The 22072-nt window shown below is 42.7% G+C and overlaps 1 protein-coding gene across 2 annotated transcripts in view; it reads right to left on the reverse strand.

The window, feature by feature from the left end:
• Nucleotides 1-2439: 2439 nt before the first annotated feature.
• The window catches only part of Wars2 (tryptophanyl tRNA synthetase 2, mitochondrial), a 77474-nt gene continuing 57841 nt past the window's right edge, over nt 2440-22072 (reverse strand). The window contains exons 3-6 of one of the 2 annotated variants that reach the window (XM_028753007.1): nt 16747-16827; nt 13967-14052; nt 5583-5701; nt 2440-3936 (exon numbers count right to left, since the gene is read on the reverse strand). In XM_028753007.1, coding sequence (XP_028608840.1) covers nt 3488-3936; nt 5583-5701; nt 13967-14052; nt 16747-16827 — 735 coding nt within the window. In that variant the 3' untranslated portion in view covers nt 2440-3487. The remainder of the gene's footprint in view (nt 3937-5582; nt 5702-13966; nt 14053-16746; nt 16828-22072) is intronic. The other variant, XM_028753008.1, reaches the window with a different exon arrangement.

Here is a 22072-nt window from a genome sequence, read left to right on the forward strand (position 1 = left end):
CGTGGGTTTTCCATTGTTTTTGTCATTATTAAAGACCAGTCTTAGTCCGTGGTGATCTGATAAGATGCAAGGGATTATTTCAATCTTTTTGTATCTGTAGAGGCTTGTTTTGTGACCAATTATATGGTCTATTTTGGAGAAGGTACCATGAGGTGCTGAGAAAAAGGTATATTCTTTTGTTTTAGGATGAAATGTTCTATAGATGTCTGTTAAGTCCATTTGGTTCATAACTTCTGTTAATTTCAAAGTGTCTCTGTTTAGTTTCTGTTTCCATGATCTGTCCATTGCTGACAGTGGGGTGTTGAAATCCCCCACTATTATTGTGTGAGGTGTAATGTGTGTTTTGAGCTTTAGTAAAGTTTCTTTTATGTATGTAGGTGCCCTTGCATTTGGAGCATAGATGTTCAGAATTGAGAGTTCACCTTGGTAGATTTTTCCTTTGATGAGTATGAAGTGTCCTTCCTTATCTTTTTTGATTAATTTTGGATGAAAGTCGATTTTATTTGATATTAGAATGGCTACTCCAGCTTGTTTCTTGGGACCATTGGCTTGAAAAATTGTTTTCCACCCTTTTATTCTGAGGTAGTGTCTGTCTTTGTCACTGAGGTGCGTTTCTTGTATGCAGCAAAATTCTGGGTCTTGTTTGTGTATCCAGTCTGATAGTCTGCGTCTTTTTATTGGGGAATTGAGACCATTGATGTTAAGAGATATTAAGGAAAAATGATTGTTGCTTCCTGTTATTTTTGTTATTAGAGGTAAAGTTATGTTTGTATCTTTTTTGGGGGTTGTTGGAAGATTACTTACTTGCTTTTCCTAGGTTGTAGTTTCCCTCCTTGTGTTGGCATTTTCCATCAATTATCCTTTGAAGTGCTGGGTTTGTGGGAAGATATTGTGCAAATTTGGTTTTGTCATGGAATATCTTGGTTTCACCATCTATAGTGATTGAGAGTTTTGCTGGGTATAGTAATCTGGGCTGGCAATTGTGTTCTCTTAGGGTCTGTATGATGTCCGTCCAGGCTCTTCTGGCTTTTATAGTCTCTGGTGAGAAGTCTGGTGTAATTCTTATAGGTCTGCCTTTATATGTTACTTGACCTTTTTCCCTTACTGCTTTTAGTATTTTTTCTTTGTTTTGTGCATCTGATGTTTTGATTATTATGTGACGGGAGGTATTTCTTTTCTGGTCTAGTCTATTTGGTGTTCTGTAGGCTTCTTGTATGTTTATGGGCATCTTGTTCTTTAGGTTAGGGAAGTTTTCCTCAATAATTTTGTTGAAGATATTTACTGGCCCTTTAAGTTGGGAATCTTCATTCTCTTCTATACCTATTATCCTTAGGTTTGGTCTTCTCATTGTGTCCTGGATTTCCTGGATGTTTTGAGTTAGGAGTTTTTTGCATTTTGCATTTTCCTTGACAACTGTGTCAATATTTTCCACCGTATCTTCTGCATTTGAGATTCTCTCTTCTATCTCTTGTATTCGGTTGGTGATGCTTGCGTCTGTGACTCCTGATCTCTTTCTTAGGTTTTCTATCTCCATGGTTGTCTCCCTTTGAGCTTTCTTTATTGTTTCTATTTCTAGTTTCAGATCCTGAATGTTTTTGTTTAATTCCTTCTTTGTGTTTTCTTCCATTTCTTTAAGGGATTTCTGTGATTCCTCTTTAAGGGCTTCTATCTGTTTACTTGTACTCTCCTGTATTTCTTTAAGGGAGTTACTTAATTCCTTCTTATAATCCTCTATCATCATCATGAGAAGTGATTTTAATTCTGAATCCTGCTTTTCAGGTGTGATGGGGTGTTCAGGGCTTGCTATATTGGGAGAATTGGGCACTGATGATGCCAAGAAACTTTGGTTTCCGTTGCTTATGTTCTTGCGCTTGCCTTTCGCCATCTGGTTAACTCTAGTGGTACCTGCCCTCACTGTGTAGAACTGGAGTCTGTATTTCCAGTTATCTTGCTTATTGCAGAGCTCCTCAGAGTCCAGAGGTCTCTGTGGTCTTATGCTCCTAATCTCCTGGGTGGAATAACTCCTGGGACTCAGGCCACCTCTTGGATCTGGAAATCCTCCTGCTCTGAGTGCAGTGGGTCCTCGATGACTCAGGATTCAGTTTCACTTGCTCTGAGTGCAGTGGCTCCAGCTGCTCTGAGTGCAGTGGCTCCTGGATGACTCAGGATTCAGTTTCTCAACAGGACAGGAGCAGACCGACTCTGTGTCAGCTGCTCTGAGTGCAGTGGCTCCTGGATGACTCAGGATTCAGTTTCTCCACAGGACAGGAGCAGACCAACTCTGTGTCTGCTCCAGCCCAGAGGACCAGGCAGGGGCAGAAGGGAAGTGGAATTCCGGAGGGGCGGGGTTTGGGTAGCTGCTGTGCCCTGGATGTCCCTGGCTCCCCGATCTATCTCTGGGGTTTAGGGAGTGAGATGGAGTTCTTACCAGCTGCTCTGAGTGCAGTGGCTCCTGGATGACTCAGGATTCAGTTTCTCAACAGGACGGGAGCAGACCGACTCTGTGTCTGCTCCAGCCCAGAGGCGGGAGAATTATTTAAAAGCACTAGTCTTGGTAGTAGGGAGCTAGGGCTTCACTCTTGGACTTGCTTCCCACTTACTTAGTGACACTGTGTGAGCTAATTCTATGTTCTGCCCCTCGGTTCCTATGTGTTCCACAGAGGGAGGGCTTGGTGAGACTAAACTGAGGTGAATGTAAAAATAGAAGTGCTTATCAAGAATACAACCAGGAATGCAGGCCCTGCATAATAGACAAAGTTGAAGCAATACAATGCTCTCCAATAATGATCTCCTGAGTCGCTGAAGTTAAGAAGACATTTCCTGAAATAAGTCAGTGTGTGCCTCTAGGAAATAAGTAGATTACTACATTTTTATTTAGGGTTGTGTGTGTGTGTGTGTGTGTGTGTATGTATGTATGTGCTCATACCAGGGCAGATATGTGGAGGTCAGAGGACAACCTGTCAGTCAGTTTCTCCTTCCACCATGCTCGTCCTGGGGATTGAGCTCAGGCTATTAAGCTTGGCAGCAGGTGCCTTGAGCCTGAGCCACCTTGCTGGTACAAGTTAAGTCATTGAAATACATCAGGGCAAACATCATCATAGTAACACATAAGCTGCGAGAATCAACCGCTCTATGAACTGCAAATACCCACTGGATTCAGGATTATAGCCTAGGACCTGTATGCACAGCACAGATGAAGTGCACCCGCTACAGTAAGTACTGCACAAACAAGCACACATCATGGCTCGGTTATTGTTTAAGCTTGTGGGACTACTTCAGACCAAAAAATGCACCTCATTTAACTGGAGTGAAAGAGCTGCGCCTGCCTCAGCTCCCGATTATAGCATTTGCCAATGGGATTGGAACATTGCTCAATTGACGGCATTCCTCAAATGCAGCTGATCATCAAACTGAGGGAAATATGGACAGGCTTAAATCTGCGGGAGGAACACTGTCTTGACTGGAGTGCAGGGACTGGCTGGCCTTCCTACAGAATTCCCACCAACTTCCTCACCTCCTCGAACACAGGAGAGGCCAATTCTTTGGCTTTTGTAGATCCAACAAGCAAAACCTTTCTTAAATGGTCCTTATCCATTTTCAGTTTCTCAATCTCCCTCCTGATTGGAGCAAATTTCTCAATCACAGCCTCGGCCACTAGCAGCTTGTATCGAGCAGTGTCCATGCCTGCACTACTGCGGACCACCTCCTCCACCGAAAGGCCAGACACGGCCGCATGGATTGCCACCATGTTGGAGACACCAGCTCTGCTGTCCGGCTCATAGGTAACCTCTGACGTGAAGTCCGTCACAGCCTTGCGGAATTTCTGTACGATCTCCTCTGGGCTGTCTGTTATTTGAACAGTGGCCAGTTTGTCAGGGTCCGATTTTGACATCTTGGCAGAAGGGTCACGAAGAGATTTCACTTTCTTCATAGATGCTAGTGAAAACAAGGCAAGTCACTGAGAACCTTACAGTCTAGACCTTGAAAACACCAACCCCACCAGAGATACTGATAGCCCAATAGCATGCCTTCATCTTGAAGAATTTGTGCAATTTATCAACTATGGAAGTAAAAACATCAGAAACCAATCTTGTTAGTGTGACATCCACAGCATGTATCAGCAGCGATTCATTCAGTGTATAAATGACACAGAAGAGACTGTGTTGCTTCTACTGCTTATGCTGTGCACACCTGAGGGGTCCACAGATGCAACCCAGGTCACAAGCCTTGCAAGGCATGTGCCTTTATCCTCTGAGCCATCTCTCTGGCTCTGGGTACACTTGATTTTTAAACATTATTTTGTCTGTGGGTATATGCACAGCTATGCATGTGCTATGGCAAGTTTGAGGCCAGAGAACAAATTTAGGGAACTGGATTTGAGGTAAGGTATCTCTTGTTCATCCTGCCATTATGTAGCTGGCTATTCTCCTGTCTCCACCTCCCACCTCACTGTAGGAATTCTGCAACTTTAACCATCTGTGGCAATCCTTCCATGTCTCTACACAGAAATATAAACTTACAGACATACCTGCACATACATACACACGGTGATATGCAGACACACACACACACACAGACATAGTGATACACTGATACACACACACACACACACACACACACACACGGGGGGGGGGTTGCTTCATAAACAAGTGTTCTTGATAACTGCTTAGTTTATGGCTATTAGAGATGAAACTGAGGTAGACTAAATAGCCATAGATGGAACACTGGCATTTTACTTATTGCTATGAAGGAGGCTGACTTCAATGCACGGGGCACTCTAGCAGAGCTGGGGCTGCCATTTCAGATGCAGAGGGTAAACTCTGCCCATCTCTCCTGTCTTTCAGACAGCAGTGTGAGGATCATCATCATCTCTCTCTCATTCTGTGAGGATTACGCTGAGGATCATGCTGTGTGATTATGTGAGGAAAGCTCTCGTTTTCCTGACATTTGTCTGACTGGGAATGTTGAGAAGGGCGAGGAGCACCAGCTTTGGGATGAGAAGAGCTGACAGGGCTCAGGTTCGATATCAACTAGTCACCTAGACACATGACGTGGACACAACCTTGCTGAGCCTTGGTCTGTGTGTAAAACTATGTGTAATTTGCTCTATCAAATAAAAATGTTATTTCATACATACAATCTGTTGACATGTATCTAAGAAATTAAAATTATGATTTTTTAAAAAGTTTCTCTCACATTTTCACAAATTTCAAAGATTTATTTATTTTATGTACGTGAGTGCTCTATCTGCATGTACACTTGCATGTGAGAAGAGGGCATCAGGTCCCATTACAGATGGTTGTGAGCCACCATGTGGTTGCTGGGAATTGAACTTAGGACCTCTGGAAGAGTAGCTAGTGCTCTTTACTGCTGAGCTATCTCTCTCCAGTCCTCACATTTTATTTTTAATGTTTTCTAGACTCCAGTATCATTGCCTAGTCCCACATGAACAATAAAGATTCCAGTTACAGAGCCTGAAGCCTGTCAGTGAGAAAGCCACACTGAGTGTCAGTGAAATTCCAGGTCTCTAGTCTACTGCTCAGTATGTACCCGGCAATCATGCTCATCTGGTTGCTACTTACTGAGAATGGACTTGGGCAACGGGAAGAACTCCCCATACTTTTGGTTGAAACTTCGAGCTAGATCCTGAACTAGTTCCATGTGCTGGACTTGATCTTCCCCGACAGGAACGTGTGTGGACCTTTTAATAAAACACAGAAAGAAAGACTCAGCGAGGCTCTTTAGCTGGAAATGATATTGCAAGCAGCTGCATTGCCTGTGCCTACTTCACTGTTGGTGTTCAACAAATGTTCGCCAACTACAGAGAGAACACTGAGGCCCAAGTCTTTATCTGTGTGCTGAAGGCATGTTTGTCTACTCTGGTTCTGTTTCTTCCATCTCGAAAGACTAGAGCCATCAACACCAGCATGACGGGACCTTGCGGGAGGGAGCCATGGCATCTTCAAAAGCACATGTTCTGTACATAATTGTGTCTAAAAGCCACTCTTCATCCCTCACCCAGTTAGCAGATTACTCCAGCCTAGACCAGATGCCTCTACCTCGGAGCTCACACTTGAAAGACACCCCACCCATTCTTCAAATTAGAGACGGCAGACAGCTCTTCCAGCCAGAGGTTTTCCTCTCCACCAAACGAGGCATGATTCTTGATCTTTCTACAATATGCGTCTTCATTTTCAAGTCTTTGTAACTGGAGGACAGTTAACATGCTGTGTGGAAGTCAAATGAAAATCTCACCATACACTGTAGTTACTTCTTAAAATGTACAGTGAAGAAAGCAAATTGCAGAGCTTGTGAAGGGCACACTGATGTTTACATAAATTATGAAAGTTATGTTCAGGTGCCACATGTTTTTAGGACGCACAGATGTGGGATGACTCTGGAAACATTGATGAAGGTCCTGAGTTAAACCCTCAGGACTAAAAGATGGACAAAAATAACGATCATAATGATAATGATAGTGATAATGAGAGAAATAAAGAAAATTGAGACATACCCAAACCAGCTTTGTTAACTGTTCTTAGAGATGAGAGGGAAATGATTTTAAGAAAAGGAACAAAGACTTGAATGTTATCTTTTTTTTTTTTTTTTTTTTTTTTTAAAGAAATGAGGACGGGGAAAAACAAACCACTCAGAACGTAAGAGAAACAATTTATGATGATGTCACTCCCGTATATGCAGTTCAAAGTGTGGGAGCCTGAGGAGGAACTCGGGAAATGTGACTGTGTGTGCAGACAGGTGATTTCAATGTTTAATGCATGGCTGTGGGGTTAGGTTTGATAGCACAGCTACAGCTTCTGATCAAGGAAGTTTAATTTGGAAGAAGCAGTGAGTGACTATCTAGAGTTTCTCCTTCTTCCCAAGCCCTCATTTCCTTTGCAAACTTTGATAATGAAGGTATCATCCATCTGGCTGGTTTCTAGGGTTATCAAGTGTTTCCTGAGGTAAGAGTTCAATACATGGAGGCAACTGACACGACAATCACTCACTAATGTTTGATACATTAAGGGACAGAATGGTAAGAGAGAGCCATAGATGGCCTTATGGGAGGCTCGTGGACTTTCTTAATTAACAGTATCTTCATTTTAATCGCCAACTCACCCTGAAAAACAGAAATACCAATCTTCAACCCCACATACTGTCACAGACCCAGTGGCAACCCAGATTTGTGTAAAAAACATACGTGAAACTGATGGGTAGCCCCCACACATAAACCATTTTATAGGAATTCTGGGAAGTCTGACATAAGAAAAACAGAACAGTGAGTGTAAGGGTGAAGGTGTGGCCAAGGGTGTGGACCTGGACCTGAGGTCAGCAAGGTGGTGCTGGGAAGCGTAGAGGGCCCAGGAGGGCTAAGGCTGGAGCAGGCCAGTGTCGGTTGTGAGCGGTCAAAAGGCATGGTCACTCTGTACCTTCTGATCAGGACAGGCTGCTGGGGCTCCTCTCTGGGGTACACAAGCACATGCCCACTCTTGTCAATTTCTTTTTGACTGGTCTTTGCTACTCTTACGACATGGTAATTACAGTGAGACCCATATGCAGAGGTCACTTTGACTCTCCCAGACCAAATTAGCCAACAGAGGAGGTTAAAAAGCAATTACAGTAGCTCATCGGAAATCACAATGGACGGCAACTAACACAGAAAAAACAATTACCATAATCAATACACTTTAAGCACATCAAAATGAATATTTCCACATGTCAAAATGGTTCCAGATTCCCAAAGCCACCCACTAAACAAAAAACACATTTAGTTTTCACAATGACGCTGTGTGCGACTTGCTTCTTGTTGGATCCTTGACGCTTTTCTTACAAATCTGTGGGGTTTTGATTTTTTTATAAGAGGATTAAAACCATTTTAATTTTTTTCACCTGGCCCCACTGCTCCACGTGGTGCCTGCATCTGCGTTTGGTTTGTTTGTTTCTGGTCCCTCCTCCTGCCGCTTCCACCTCCTGTAATTTATCTTGGCCTTTGCTTCGCGCCGTGGAGTTCACACTTTACTCTCTTCAGCCTGTCTTTGATTCCACTCACTTACGGGGCTTATTCTCTTCACGTTTCCAACCTCTTTCCCCATAGTCTGCCTTTCACTTCAAATAATTTAGGGTTGCCCTCTCAAAATTTATATCCGACATAATGATATCCATATTAATACTCCCACTCTCTCTCCCTCCCTTTTATTCCCTCTCACCCTGGCTGTGCTTTCTCAGACACAACATAAAACAAAGTCTTTCATAATTTTGATTGTTATAACTTCTGTCACATAATAATGCCTCTGATCTTCTTCTTTGGTGACTGAGCGGTTTTTCTTCGATCCTGACTGTCTGAAGTTTCCTTGGGTTCCATCCCACCCCTTTGGCAGCATTAGTGTCCAGATGAATGATCATTGTCTGAGTGGATATTGCTTTCCCTGACTTGCTTGGCTGTGCCTGTGGGTTTTCAGAACTGCAGCCTTCACTCGGCAGGCTGGGAAAGGGGCTTGGAGCCGTGTTTCCTGTCACAAAGGGCTGGTTCCTCTTTACTGATTACTTACTAAACATGACTCTCCCTCCCAGTAATTCCTTATTAGATATGAATATTCATTACATATGGAGTGAGACCGTGGCTTCTGACTGGTCTTCTCCTCGGGCTGCCCACCTCATTGCAGGGCAACACCTAATGAACGTGCGTGTGATCTTCCTCGTACCACACCATTACACTCTAGGCCGTGAAACCGCCTCCAAACAGCAGGTCTCAGCTACCGTTCTCCTTTACACTTCCTCTGTATTTAATCGGTGTTCATTTAGATGGCACTGACGACACCCACCTCACTCTGTTCTTGAAACACACAGACAGCTTCCCGCTCCCTGTGGGGTACATACTGGCTTGTCTGTTGATAGCTCCCAGTTTCAGGGGCTGGAAGCCTGGCAGTGGATTTTGTTTAATATAGCCCTATTGATATTCCAGAAAGAAAGAACAGGCATGGCTGTGCAGGCTGTGTGGTAGAATGAAGCTGGGCAGCAGCTTTCAGGATCCTGCAAGATTCCTGGACTCTAGGCTCACTGGATGAAGGTTTTAAAATCTGGTCTTAAAAAGTGTACTCTCCGTGGCAATGCCTCCACCCTCAGACAATAGGAAGACTCTCCTGGAAGCTGAAACCACCAAACTGAACTTCCAGGCCACTTAGTCTACTGTCTCCTTTGCTCGTTTTCTTCTTTTGCACTTTGTACTTTAAATGTCCCCAGAGACTATGTGCTAAAGGCTTGGTCCCAGTCTGTAGTGTTACTGGGAGATGTGGAACCACTCAGGAGCTGGGCCTGCTAGAAACAAATTAGGTCACTGGAGTGTGGCCCTGGAAGGGAACTTTGGGACCCTGGCCTGCCTCTTCTCTACACCTCTTTTTGTCACTGTGAAATAAAGCAGCGTTGCCCCACCACGTGTTTCTGCTATGACATCCTGCCTCACTGTACACCTGCAGCAATGGGTCAACCAATCACGTGCTGAAACCCTGAAACCTATGCAGAAATAAACCTTCTCTCTGTTAAGTTGTTTCACCTCAGGGATTTTGACATAGCAAAAAAGTTTTTAAAGGCTCATCTCCTCATTCTCCTGAATCATCTCAGAATTTCTTTGTTTACACATAATTATTTAGTGTATAGTGTGTGTGTGTGTGTGTGTGTATGTGTGTGTGTGTGTGTGTGCACACACACACAAGCATACATGCCACAGTATGCTTGTGGTCAGAAAACAACTTGTGGGAGTCAATGCTCTCCTTCCACGTGGGTTCTGAGGCTGTACTCAGGTTGTCGGGCTTGGGGGCAAGGACTCTGCCCTGCTGAGCAACCAGGCCCATTTCAACTTCTGGTTTTCTAGTCTCAGCTTTTTCTCCTGTTTGCTCAAATTCTTAGGAAACATTAGTTTCAGAACTTAGCAAATTTCCCCCAAGAGTTAATTTCTCTTTCTTTTTAAAATTTAAAATTATTAGTAGTATTTTAATTAACTAATTTAAATAATAACTGAATATTGATGATTAATATACATTTTTTGGCAGTACCTCACATATACTAGGGAAGTGCTCAGACACTACACTACTCTGTCCAGAAAGCTAATGTCTTCATCTGGAAATGGGAATATCACCACCTGTCTCACAGAGCATCATAAGAACTTGAGTACCATGTATCTATCAGTTATTAGGATACCTGGAGAATACCACTCAACACTTGTCAGTCCTTCCTTCTCTCCCCTTCAAGGGCATGCACAGTGGCACTGCCTGGAACTGCTGCATTACAGATACTTAAAAAAAGTGTTGAATATAAATACACTGTGTATCTCTATATATGTATACATATATAGGAAGAGACACAAAAATAAAAAATAAATATTTCCTTAATATCTGGCCAACTATTTATTTTTGAGAATTTCATACACAGGCAGTGTATTTACATCATTTCTACTCTTCCTTCTCACCTCCAACTCTTCCCATGTTCACCCCAACTCTCTTAAAGTCATGGCCTATTCCCCTATAATTATTGTTATATGACACAGACACAGACATACAGACTCAGACACACAGAAACACACACACACACACACACCCTCCCTACTGGGTCCATTTGGTATGGCTCCTACATATGTGTTTATGTCTGACCAGTTGTGGCTGAATGACTCTCAGGGACTTGCCTGGAAGCAGAGTTTAGGTGACCATATTGTTGCGGTGTCACAGGTAGAGTTTCCCTGTTGAGTCTATTATCTAGCAGCAGGCCTTCGGGTTCTCTGATGGGCAGCTATTTTAAATTGGGCATTCAGATAAATAAGGAACATATAAATAAAAATTAAGAACTTTTGCTATTTTCAAGCTTTGTCTTTCTTCCTGTATCTGCTATTATTATTATTATTATTATTATTATTATTATTATTATTATTTTGCTGGTGTAGAGACTGAGTCTAGGGCTCCATGTACACTAGAAAAGCTCTACTCATGAGCTACATCACCTACCCTCTTTTCACTTATTTTGGGACAATGTCTCACTAAGTTACTCAGGCTAGCTTTGAACTTATTCCGTAGATCAGACAAGTCTTGAACTTTCGACTTTCCTGCCCAACCTGATAAACAGCCAAGATCACAGATCTGCACCTCCAGTCTTGGCTTAAATTTTTGTTATTTATCATGCTCTCCAGATAAGATAATCTCAGCTCTCCTCTCAGCTCTCTCAGCAACTCCTATGGAAACGATTACACATGTCTTTTATAAGCCTATCTGAAGCTGCTTCTCTGTTCATTTCCTAGTATGTTCTCTGGCTTACCACAGCACTCATTCTAATGTTGATTTTGACAGAAGCAAATACAAAATCTGTATCAGACTTGCATCAGTATTCTATGAAGAGGCCACATCAATGTTCAGATGCCTAGAAACCACAGATGTTCTATCCGTCCCTCAATCTATCAACCTACCTGTATTTATAACATAAATATTCCTAGACATTCTGGTCATGGCTTTTCCCAGATACAGAAATATGTGAAACAAAACAAAAACAAATAAAGCCCCCCACTTTCACAGGTGGTCTAGCCTGAGACTAGACAGAGGGGAATGCTGGGCTGTTTCTTTTAGAAAAGGGACATGCAGATGTTCACATCTGTAATCTAATCATGGCTTTAGATCTGACAGACAATTTCTAGGCTAAGGAAGGAGACCCATCTTGAAGTAGATGATTGCCTGGTTTTATAGAAAAGCATTTTAATCTGTTCACCTGAACAAAGAGTCTCTAAAAATCAGAATGGGATGGAAGAGCTTTACCACTAGCGCCCAGCCTCCTTTCTGAAGCTGAGAGAAGCACTGTTCTAACAACTGCTGAGATCTGTAAAAGTTAAGGAGGACCGCTACAGAATGGCAAAGAATGCCTACCCTGGAAACACTTAGGACTCTTATGAGTGAATCCTGCTGATGTTGGAGACAGAGAAGAAGCCAGCAGGAAACCCTCAGGGATACCTGCCACATCTGAACCACTGTCAGTTTTGTGTACAATACTTGGACATCTGCAACCCCAGACCTGACTCTAAAAATGGTGGCATGTAAAACATGCTTTGAGCACTTAGAAATCTACTTCACTGATGTCACCCTTCTAACAGTGTTCTCTTGTATCTAAAAATCGTAACTTCCTATAGTACTTCATCATGGATTGAAACCATGTAAGACTTCTCCCATTCATGCTGGTATGCCATCCAGTGTTGTCATTGTGTAGGTCTTATTAAGATGACCATATTGTTTCAACCATGTGCTTTCAGTCCTATGTCATTTGCTCAATAACTCCCAGAGGTTCCCTGTTCATCTAACTTGCAAATAAAAGGGCTGCTTTATATATATGTACATATGTATGTATGTATGTATGTATATATATGTACATATATTATCATTTTGCTAATTAGACTTTGGGCAATTGATAAAAATATATCTCAGTTGCCTCTTATTACAATTTTAATTTTCACAGCTTGAGTTACCTAGAACCAATTATGGTCTAAAAACATACATGAAAAGTCCCAGAAATAAGCAATGTTTTAATATGCACATCACTGTTTTAATATGCGCCTCATTGTAAGCAATGCATCAACCTTGCCCTGCCTGTCATTCATCAGCACTTCCATGATGACTATGCACCTTGACAGGCACATGAGCTCTCATATCAGTGGGTGTAGCCTCGCAGGGACTTACTGACATCATGCTGCTCCCAAAGCACACACAGTGATGCTGGCAATCCAGATACACGGAAGGGAAGCGGTGAAAAGATGAGTGATGCCAACTTAAGGAAAAGGAAGCAACTGTGTGCTATGACTGCTAACATCTATAGTAAGAACTAATCTGTCTGAGAAATCACAAAAAGGAAAGAATCAAGTTCCTGTTAATTCTACCAAACTAAAAAGCAAGGTAAGCACTTACTCCCTCTCCTTCAGCCCGATGACATCATCTAACAGCAGGAGAAGCAAGGCAGGCACAGCACAGTAAAATAAACTTAGCATTGGGCCTGGGCACAGCCTCTAATTCCAGCTGCCTAGAGGCTGAGGCAAGAGGAAAACATTTGAAGGCTGTATGAATTCACACAGAGTGAACTCAAGGCTGGTCTGAACAACTTAAGTAGACTCCGTCTTCGAAGCCAAAACACAAATGTGCCACAGTGGTAGAGCGCTTGCTGAGCAAGTGCAAGGCCTGAGGTTCAATCCCCATTACACAAAACAAAACAAAACAAAACAAAACAGATACATGTAGAGAACATCCACTCACGTGACGGCCACACCAGATGAGCACTGTACCTGTTCTTGCCTCCTGTCGTCCCTTCCTCCTTGTCTCTTCTCTCTCTCCCTTCCCTTTCCATCTCTTCTCCTCTTTTGCTTCCTGGCCACAAGAAGCAGTTTGGGCTCTTAGTTATTTTCTGTCACTGCCATCCAGCAGCCTTTCATAGACCCAACTTGACAAACCTTCCTGACCTTAGACTGGAAGCACTTTCTGGACTCAGACCCTGGCTCCAAACCTTACTAGCTAGCATGACCTTAGATCTGCTGCTGACCACCCTGAGACCCTGCTATGCCTCTTGATGAACAGAGGTAACAATGATTCATTTTACAGGGCTGTTATCAGGTTAGCACACAGAGAAGACTTCCTAAGGTCTCTAACAGATAGAAGGTACTCTGCACTAGCTCTGAATGGCACTCGTGAGCGAGTCACTGAAAGACATACACTCCGTGTGTTGTGCCAACTGTTGTGTATCTGATCCTTGTTGTACCCCTCCTCCACAAGGCAAACCTTTTCCTGAGAGTTAAAAATACTCATGGGGCACATGCCTGTGATTCCAGCACTCAGGAGCCTGAGGATTACAAGTTCACAGGGAGACTCTGCCATGAGCAAACAAACAGACATTCACACACAGCCTCTCTCTTGTCACAGTGAGAGTGCAGGCGCCCAGGGCTGGTGGCCCTCCTTACTTGTAGCACAGAATGTCTGCCGCCTGGAGTACGGGGTATGTGAGCAGGCCTACTGTCCCATCATACTTCTGCTTCGCAGCCTTTACCTGTGGACACGAGGAGAGAAGAGAAAGGCATCTGACTTCAACCTGATTATATTGCTCAATTAAGAAACTTTTAAAGCAAGTCAAGTGTGCTCCTGAGCCACCTGAAATAACATCTATTCCGTCCCTTTCAGCGGCTCTAATGTCGGCCGCTTATCATGTTCATTCGGAAGTGAGAGGGATCTTTTTTACCATTTCCATGGTGTTTTATTTTATTTTGGGAGCTGGGGCCTCCTTTGTGCAAAGCCCACCCAAGCTCTACCTCTGAGCTACACACATGGTCCCTTGCCTCGGCGTGAGTCTCATACCACCTCAATTTCTCCTTCATTTCATGAAGGAGAAAGGAGTTTTCTACATTCCGAATCAGTTCAGAAATTATTACAAAATTAAGTTTCTCAAAAACACTTACCACAAAGTTACTGAGTAAAGGTCATCAAAGATTAATTTAGAGAAGAGTTTGGAAAAAGAAACAGAACCTCATTTTTGGAAAGCTGCTACCAGGGTGGGCAAGACAGCTCATTGATTAAAGGTGCCTGACACAAAGCCTGAGTTCAATCCCCAGGACTCAGATTCTGGAAACAGAACTGACTACAGCAAGCTGTCCTTTGCTCTCCACATGCCACTGGTCACCCGCCTCCACTATGCATGATGCATGAAATGTAAGACAGACAGATGGAAAAGGAAAGCCATGCTGCATTAATTTAAAAAATTATTCTTGTATTTTTAATTTCATGTGCATTGGTGTTTTGCCTTCATGTATGTCTCCGTTGAGGATGTCAGATTCCCTGGAGTTACAGACAATTGTGAGCTGCCATGTGGGTGCTGGGAACTGAACCACTGGGCTTCTGAAAGCTCAGCCAGTGCTTTTACCCACTGAGCCATCTCTCCAGCCCCAGTGTTGCAATAAATTCACAGGTAAATTTTATTTGTTTAGTGTGTGTGTGTGTGTTCTTGCACTTGTGCATGTGCATAAGGGAAGGCACACAAAGCTTGGATGGAGAGGTCAGAGAACAAATTGTGGAGAGTCAGTTCTCTCCTTCCACAGTGGTTTTTGGGAATTGAATATAGGTCCTCAGGCCAGTGCTGAGTCATCTTTCTGTCTAATTTGTAAATTTATCATCATCATCATCATCATCACTACTATTAGTACTTATGTGCATGTGTATGTCTGTGTGTGTGTAAGTCACATGTGCGTAGGTGCCTACATAAGTCAGAAGAGGGTGTAGGATCCCTGAAAGTTGATGTTCCAGGCTATTGGGAGCCACCCAATGTAGATGCTGGAAGAGTAAGAAACATTTGTAACTCCCAAGCCATCTTTCCAGTCCTGAGTTTTTTATATCAGCAACTGGTCCTTGAAACTACAAAGGAAGTGCTGTGAAGTAGAGAACACTAGTGTTTCCTGAGTGCTGGTAGCTCGTTCTAGGTGCTTTCCCCATCAATCCTGCAGCTGACCTCAGCAACACTGACCAGACCTTTACATCACTCCTGCTGTGCTCACTGTCCCAGTCAGAACAGCTCTTAGCTTATCTTCCCAGGACACTGAAATTCTCTTCATTAGTAGGTTCAACCAGGAATTAGTGGTATAATGTTATACTAACAATAAAGTCTTGCCTAAAATTAAAATGTTAGAGAACATTATAAATATAAAACATTGATTCCAGTTCCCGGCATAAAGTCAATCTGCAGCATCAGCATCTGAATGATTTAATGTCAGCTCTCTGAACATCTACAAGACAGCCATTTCTGCTGTGAACAACAGACAAATGGAGCCAGGGGGCATAGGATTATGGAAAAGCCTGGGGCTAGGGAAGAGACTTCAACGTCAACCCTGTACCCGCAGCTCACCTCCAAGACTGATCTATGGTGCCTCCTTCAGTGTCCTTAGTGTGAGAGGTGACATGGCTTGTTTTATAAGAACAACAATCCCGTTTAGTGAGAGACCTACCCTTCTTATCTAAAGGCCCAGCTGTTGGGGGTTGGGTTTTAAGGTAAGGATCTGGGACAGAGGCACAAACTCAGACCACAAGGTTTGGACACGATCACATCAGGGGAGCTGCTTTCTGCAGTTTAGGGGATGGCTTCTGAAGACCAATTTTTGAGGAAACTAATGGCCCTGAAAATATGCTCAAAAGAAACTGAAACTAAACATTAGCGTTGACATAACTGGGCTACCTACCTCTAGATACCCAATTGCAAAAGTCAGCGGCAGGAAAGCACTATGAATGATTTAACTTACCTTTCTTAGTAGAATTTCTTACAAGAAAGACAGCTTTTTTTTTCCCCCTTGTAGGTTTGAACTGTTGCCTAGGCTTAACTTGTTTAAATGTTAAATGAAATATGTTGTCTCTTGTTTCCACCATGAAAATATTCTTAATTTCAGGGGGAATGGGAGGCAATATCAGGGACCAGTATCCTAGAGATTCTGATTGTTTGTAATTATAATGCAGTAGGTTCAAAGTCATTACCAATCCTATCAAAATACAGATAAAACAAATGACAATAAAATTCTGAAGTCAGAAAGGGTCCTGGTAGACCTTTCCATTTTCTCCTTGATACTGACACAGAACAGGGAACAATGCAGCACCAGCAAACAGTGGGTGGCCAACCAAGGCAGTGAACAAACTCAGGACTCCCAGCACCCAGCACAGCACAAATGAAAGCCTTCCTTCCCATCGACACTCATGTTCTGGCATTTACCTTCCACTGGTGTAAATGCTGTAATCGAGGCAGTCTCACCATGCAGGTGAGGACCCAACTTAACTGAGTATGTTCAGACACCTAAAAAAGAAAGAGAGAAAGGTGACCAGTGTCTTTTTGCATCTAAGCAGTACTAACAGACAACAGGCTGAAATTGTTGAAAATAACCCATGTCAAGGTTATTAAATGGAAACAGGTAAAGGGCTGGACCATGATTCCCAATGCACAGAAAAGGATAACTAAGAAGTTACTAAAAAACAAAACAAAGCAAAACCCAACTAATACAAATAGCAGATTATTGTTTAAGCCTTGACATCCCTAGTGAGGAGGAAGCCATAGCGCTTTAATAACTTCAGTGTGAATTCCACCACATCCTGGAGCATCCAACCCCTTGATTTTGTTTGGTTTCTTGTTTTTCAAGACAGGGTTTCTCTGAGCATCCTTGGCTGTATTGGAACTAACTTTGTAGACTCAGCTGGCCTAGAACCCAGAAATCAGCCTGCCTCTGCCTCCTGAGTGCTGGAATTAAAGGTGTGTGCCACCTCTGCCCAGTTCATCCATCCCCTTGAAATCAATAAATCTATCAAGTTTCCTCTCCTGTCCTCTCCTCCACCCCCCCACCCCCCATCTAAAGTTCTCTCTGACCCTTAAATCCATGACCATAACCACAATACTGTTCCTTAGATGGTAAAGAAAGGCACCCAGCTCCAGTGGAAAGACTTGGCCTTTTCAGATCGTCAGCGGTGAGAAAGTGGATCTCCTGCACCACTTGTCCTCCAAAGGAGAGTCTTAAAGATCCTAGCTCCTCCTCTCTTGACTGCTTCTCCACCTTCATTGTTTTTCCTCTCGTTTCTTCTGCCCCCCTACCATTAATCAACAAAAAGATACAAAATCTCTTCAACCTAGTTTTGTTTGAATGAAGTTTAATCAAGTAAGCAGAATCTGGCAACGATTGGGATGATTCTTGGGCCCAGGCCATATTCTAACTGATGACCTAGATTGTGAGCCCTAAGCATCCCATTTCTGGGCCCTGGGGATTCGGAGTCTATTGATTGTGGCATTCTGTGTCCATATGATTCCCTTAAAAAGCAGAGACTCTTGCCAACTCTGCAAAGTGGCCCCAAATGTGTTCTCTGTGGGTTTCGCAAAGGGAACATAAAGGCCTGAGGATGAACCAGCCCAGGCCTGATTCCCTAGCAAGGATTCACAAGCACTCCAACATCTGGAGTAAGATAGTTTCTCTTTTTTTCTTCTCAAGTTATATAGAAAGAAGAGTTGTTTTTCACGTGCTTGACAAGGACTTGCTTTTAAAGTTTTGCAAGTCGCTGGATGGAGTCTGTCATCTTTCTTCTAAGAGGCCTTTGGGTTTCAGTGAAGGCAGTGGCAATGACAGGACTGTCCAGGAAAATTGCTAACTACTGCAGAAAACAAACAGCTATTCAATGCAAACAGTAACCCAGAAAGTAGCTGAGGGGATGAGAGTTGCTCCCAGTCACCAGGATAAACATGGTCCCATTCGAATGCAGCTGACACCCACTAGCTTTAGGCATGAAAAGGGTGAGAGAATCCTTTTCCTCTTTATTGAACGGAGGAAATGCAGCAAGTGACTGTGGACATGTGGACAGAGGCAAGACATCTTCCCCTTCAATGCAGGGTCCAACGCTTAGCCTTGGTGACATGATAAAAACCTAACAACTGTGTCCCCATGAATGAAAGTATTTTGCTTGGGGTAGCTTTTTGTTTGGCCATATGGGATGAGAATTATTTAATATTTACCAGAGATTTTTATGTTTGAAATTAGCATTAAATTAATTCAAATCAATTCTAGTAGAGAAAGTAGGTAAAGGTCAAAGCCATTTAACTTTTTGATATTCATCTTCAATAATTATATGAGAAACAATAGAAATAATTGTCATTGTCAAGATGATCACACGGAAGGGCACATATTTCTATTTGAAGGAAAAGAAAAAGTGATAAATACCTAAATATATTATTTTCCTATATTGCAAAGCCACAAACCAAACAACTATATGATCTATTTTAGCTATAGACACACAAAGGTTCAGTACAGCAATTGGCCTATCAGCCTTCCACAGACAAGTTGGCAGCTGTCTACAAAACAAGACACAAGCCTTCTTCAGTCACTGTAGTGTGCCGGCCTTGTTCATCCCTGTAAAACCCAGGCTGGTGCACCGTATGTACAAGGTACTATGAACTTCACCGGAAGCTGCAGAGGGAACAGACTTACAAAGTAACTTGCTGATGCAGACAAAAACAATTCTATGGTGATTGCAGTGGAAGCTGACTCATACTAGGCAAAGGGTAAGGCTACCAGGCAGGATGTGAAGACAGACAGAAAGGCAGTGAGACTTAAAGCTTTGTCTTGAGAGCACAGGTATTTTTATACCCTTGACAAAAGCACAGTCCTCTTCTAAGGGGGGAGGCTGCCCTCTTAGACTGGGTGTAGGACTTGAGGGAAGGAGGAATGGGATCCCTGCCCAGCCAGCCAGAACACCTCACATCCAAGAGCTGCATCTTTTGGATGAGCTGAGCTGGGTCTGATTCCTAGCTCTACTACTCAGCTACTCTGGGGGAGCTAAGTCACCTCCTTGTGCCCCACTTTCACTATCTATGAAGTGAGGTTCCCTAGAACAGGACCTAGCACAACATCAGTTATTATTACTATAGATACTATAACAATACACTTCCTTATCCCATACTGTCACCCCTGGGCCAAACCTCACCACCCCGACTCCGTCTTTGCACTTAGAATCTAGAAAGCTGGCCTTTGTATGTTTCCCAAACTCACAGGGACACTCACTTCAGAAGCTTCACACTGGCTCTTTTCTCTGATGGAAAGTCTCCTCCCTTATTTCACCTTAAGTCTGCTCAGCCTTTACCTCATAAAGCTTACTAGATCTCACCATCAGAAACAGCCATCTGTTCCCTCAATTCATTGCTGATTTTACTTGATTCTTTTTTTTTTTATGCCACTTATTGCCTATGATGGTCTGAATGAAAATGGCCTCCATAGGCTCATAGGGATTGGGATGTGTGGCTCTGCGGGAGGAAATGTCAGTAGGAAGTTTCAAAAGGCTCACCCCATTCCCAGTGTGCTGTCAGCCTCCTGCTTGTAGGTCAAGATGTGAGCTCTCAGCTATTACTCCCGCCATGCCTTTGCTCACCGCCATGAACACTTAACTCTCTGAACCCGTAAACCTAATTAAACACTTTCTTTTATAAGTTGCCTTGGATGTGGTGTTTTGTCACGGCAATAGGAAAGTAATGAAGACAGCTTCTAATAGAATTTATTGTTTGCTTATATACTATTATTAGTATTTATTTTGCTAATTGAACAGAAATTAATAATTTTTAATTTGAATCATTCAGTGGCACAGCATAAGCACTTTGGATATAAAAAGTTTTCATTATGCTCCTGTAAAATTTATGGAGAGGATTAAAGTCACATAGAGAGATGACAAAATAAGTGTGGCAATACAATGACATATGTGACCGACCGACACAGTTAATTTCAACTGTCAACTTGGTTTGATTGGGCATTAGTGAGGCGTAGTAACAGGCATGCTTGCGAGCAGTTTTCCACGATGATTAACTGAGGAGGGAAGCCTCAACTCCGAATGCAGGCAGCACCAGCTGAGGTCTGAGGATCCAGACGGTAACCATGGGAACAGTGGAGTACTGGCTTCCTCTCTATGCTTCTGATCTACTGAGATGTGAGCACACAGCCTCGTTTCCCCACTGTCAGAGAAGAACGCCACCCAGCCATCCTGCTATCCCTGCCATGGTGCACTGTGCTCTCAAACTGGGAGCCATAACATACCCTTCCTTCCCTAAGTTGCTTCTTTTCAAGTATTTTCACAGCCATGAGGAATGCAATGAGTACAGTGGTATAACAATATTCTGATCTATAAATACAGATCATAGAAATATCCCGTTCTGCCAGGCATGGTGGTGCATGCCTTTGCTCCCAGTTCTTGGGAAGCAGAGGCAGGTGAATCTCTGTGAGTTCCAGGCCAAAGAGTGCTACAGAGTGAGACCCTGTCACAAACAACTTCCCCCAATTCAAATTACTCCAGACCAAAACCACACACACTTTTCTGTGAAAAAAAAAATTGTGAAAGGTACCACAATATATATGTTTGCAAAATGTTCTAAAGTTACAAAACCAAACAACATTATGTATCCTCAGTGAAGTAAAAACTGTAAGTTTGTGGGAAACTAGTATCAGAAGTACGACTGATCATATGAAGTTTATGATTGTGGCTGTCTATGGTGAAAGGAAACGGATTTGAGGAGGAGGGATGAAAGGGATATACAAGGAAGGATTAAAAAAGCTCAACTTTATCCACGACTGTAAAAGTTTATGGGGTTGGAGAGATGACGCACTGGCTGCTCTTCCAGAGGACCTGGGTTCAATTCCCAGGACCCACATGGTGACTAAAATCCATCTGTAACTCCAGTTCCAGGAAATTCTACATCTTCTGGCACAATACATGCAAGTGGTGCACAGACATTCATACAAGCTAAGCACACATACTCATAAAATAAAAAAAAAGTTTATGGTGTGCACATGTGTGTGTACAAAGCTTACATACCAGTATTGATAAAAATTAACATATTATTGAGTATTCATAGTAACTCAATCAAAACACATTTTCCCCAAAACTTTCAAGTATCATTTACCTATTAACAACCTCAGGTAATATAGTGCAACAAAAAGCAAAGCACTGAAACACTTAGATGAACATTTATCCAATAAAAATAAAGGTTTGGCCCTAGCCTTTTAATTACTTGGAGGTAAGATTACATACTCAAATATATATAAACTAGTGTCAAATTCCTTTAAAATTTCATAAATTTTAAGGAGTGTGGATCAAGCACATTTTAAAAAGCATGTGTGTGTGTACACAAGTGTGTATGTATGTGCACGTGTGTATGAGTATATTTGTGTGTATATATGTATGTATGAGTGTATGTGCATGTCTGTGTATGAGTGTGTATGCGTGAGTGTGTGTGTATGTGTGTATGAGTGCATGTGCGTGTATGTGTGTGTATAAGTGTATAAGTATGTGTATGCACTCACTCATGCCCATGTGTGAGTCTGTGAAAACCGAAGAAGTCAACACTGGCCTTCTTTTCTCTGTTCATTTTTTGAGATTTGAGTCTCTCTCACTGAATCTGGAACTTACTGATTCGGCTAGACTGGCTGGTCAGTGGGCCCTTGCAAGGGTTACTCTGCCCACTTAGTGCCAGGGGTACAGAGGTGTAACAACTGACTTTATGTGGGTGACAAGGACCTGAATCT

The sequence above is a fragment of the Grammomys surdaster genome, unplaced genomic scaffold (genome assembly GCF_004785775.1).
Source record: "Grammomys surdaster isolate TR1022 unplaced genomic scaffold, NIH_TR_1.0 125941, whole genome shotgun sequence".
Lineage (NCBI taxonomy): Eukaryota > Metazoa > Chordata > Mammalia > Rodentia > Muridae > Grammomys > Grammomys surdaster.